General features: G+C 30.3%; 1 protein-coding gene across 1 annotated transcript in view; it reads left to right on the top strand.

Moving 5' to 3' along the window:
• The first annotated feature begins 795 nt into the window (after window positions 1-795).
• LOC119595012 (probable E3 ubiquitin-protein ligase HECTD2) overlaps window positions 796-2500 on the top strand; it is a 67421-nt gene continuing 65716 nt past the window's right edge. The window contains exon 1 of the mRNA XM_037944143.1: window positions 796-1551. Within this exon, the coding sequence (XP_037800071.1) occupies window positions 1489-1551 (63 nt within the window). The 5' untranslated portion in view covers window positions 796-1488. The remainder of the gene's footprint in view (window positions 1552-2500) is intronic.

Here is a 2500-nt window from a genome sequence, read left to right on the forward strand (position 1 = left end):
CATCATCCTTCCTATCATTATCCTTAAAGTTTAAATTATCCCAGATCCCTTTTGTCACAAGTTCGAATCAAGTTTAGACGATTAGAGGAAGTCTGCCAAGTTAGACACAAAGTAAGTTACTGAATATTTCATGAAGGGACTCACATGCAAAGTTAGCCATTAGCTTTTATGTCATCCGATGCCATCGGAGTTATCGGTAAAAGCCGTAACTGTTATATACTACCAAACTTACCAAATTTATACTGTAATAGTAAAGGAAGGTCACGGGTATTTTCGGGACACGAACGTAAACTATATTTATACAATTTGATAGGTTTCAGTTTTTATATCTATCTGAAAATACAGTGTGAGTTCAACTATATATATATATATATATATATATATATATATATATATATATATATATATATTATTATATATATATATATATTATATATATATATATATATATATATATATATTATATATATATATATATATATATATATATATATGTGTTGTGTGTGTGTGTGTGTGTGTGTGTGTGTGTGTGTGTGTGTGTGTGTGTGTGTGTGTGTGTGTGTGTGTGTGTGCTGTGTGTGTGTGTGTGTGTGTGTATGTATATATATACATATAAATATATATATATATATATATATATATATATATATATATATATATATATATATATATATATATATATATATATATATGTAAGCACACAAACACACTCATCTGTGTTTATATATACACACACACATATATATATATGTAATTGAATATCTCATTAAAATATTTTTCTTTTTCCAGGTCTGATCTCACGACAAAGCAAAGACAAAGGAAGCTTGATATTAATGTGCAAAACTTTGTGAAACTATTTTGATATAAACAATAAGTGATTCATAGCATACGTCTCGCTGCGGAAAACTGTAATAAAAAAAAATTGGAACTTGAAAAGTAGATATAAAACAAAAAACAGGCAATAGATAAATATGTAGTAATAGCATAAAAGTGAAAAGAAAGAAAGATCGAACGAAAGAAAAAAAATCTTAGAAATAACAAATAGAAAATCACTGTGAAGAAGAAGAAGAAAGATATCAACTTTCAACATTCACAACATTAGTGAAAGGCACCATACACATCCTACCATACCATGGAACACCATACCACCATGGCAGAAACCTTTCCCTGACACTCATACACTAGAAAATAATAATAATAATATCTAAATAATAAAAGGAATGTTCATCACCCATTTTTCGACACCACCAAACACACGTAACCAACCCAACCAAAATTTCCCGCAAAGGGACAACCACTTAACCCAAAAAAGAAGGAAGTGAGAAAGACATAACTATTTTCATAGCAAGAAAGAGAAAACATACCATCGAACGAAAGAGAAACAACCATTAATTAAGAAAGGCAACTCCCCCTCGAAAAAAAAAGTTCAAAATTCGGAGCTTAGTGACGCCAAAGGCCAAAGAACTGTTTTGAGATGATGACGTCACCATGGCTACCGAGTGGGAACAGATGAGAGAACAACTGATGACTCCCAACACGCAGCGATTGCAGGTGGGTTTTTAAATACACTTTTTTTTTTCTCTCTTTTATTGTATTTATTCATTTATCTATCTATTTACTTTTGTTCTCCCATAAGCTTCTAATCTCAGTACGATTGTGAGGATACAACTTGGCGTAATGATGAAATGAAAGGCTGGTTTGGTATAAATGTTTTATATATATATATATATATATATATATATATATATATATATATATATATATATATATATATATATATATATTGTGGTAGAGTGTTTTATCATCGTCTGCTGCATTACGTTTTTTTCCCGTTTATATTTTTTCCAAGCAATGTAGATATATATTTCTTTGTTTATGTTGTACCACACAATATTAACGTTTTTCTTATCGTTTACGTTTTGGAAGAATGAAAAATTTTCACATTTATATTGTGACAGACGATTTTACCGTTTTTTTTTTTTTTTTTTTTTTTTTTTTTTTTTTTTTTTTTTTGTATCCATATAAACGTATTTTGTTCTTATGTTGTATCTAAAAAAAAATCCCGCTTCTACTGTAGCAAGGCTTCATTTCTGTATTTTGTTTGTTCGTTTGTTGACTTCCATTGCGGCTTCTAATATCAACAGGATATTGAGTTTAATAAAATCATTGACGTAAATTTTGCTGCTGAATCCATTGTTACGTCATTAATTAGGTAGGAGATTCTTCTGGATAACGAGGGGGTATGACAATTAATTATAAAAAAAAAACCTTGACTAGTGTTAATGAATGAATTTGTGAGTGTGTGTGTGTGTGTGTGTGTGTGTGTGTGTGTGTGTGTGTGTGTGTGTGTGTGTGTGTGTGTGTATGTGTGTGTGTGTGTGTGTGTGTATGTGTGTTTTTGAGTGTGTGTGCGTACAGCGTGCTTGTATCTCTGTGCGTGTATACATACCAGGCGACAATGCAGAATATATCCATACATTATGTAACACTTCAAAACAAA

This window comes from Penaeus monodon, chromosome 35 (assembly GCF_015228065.2).
Source record: "Penaeus monodon isolate SGIC_2016 chromosome 35, NSTDA_Pmon_1, whole genome shotgun sequence".
Lineage (NCBI taxonomy): Eukaryota > Metazoa > Arthropoda > Malacostraca > Decapoda > Penaeidae > Penaeus > Penaeus monodon.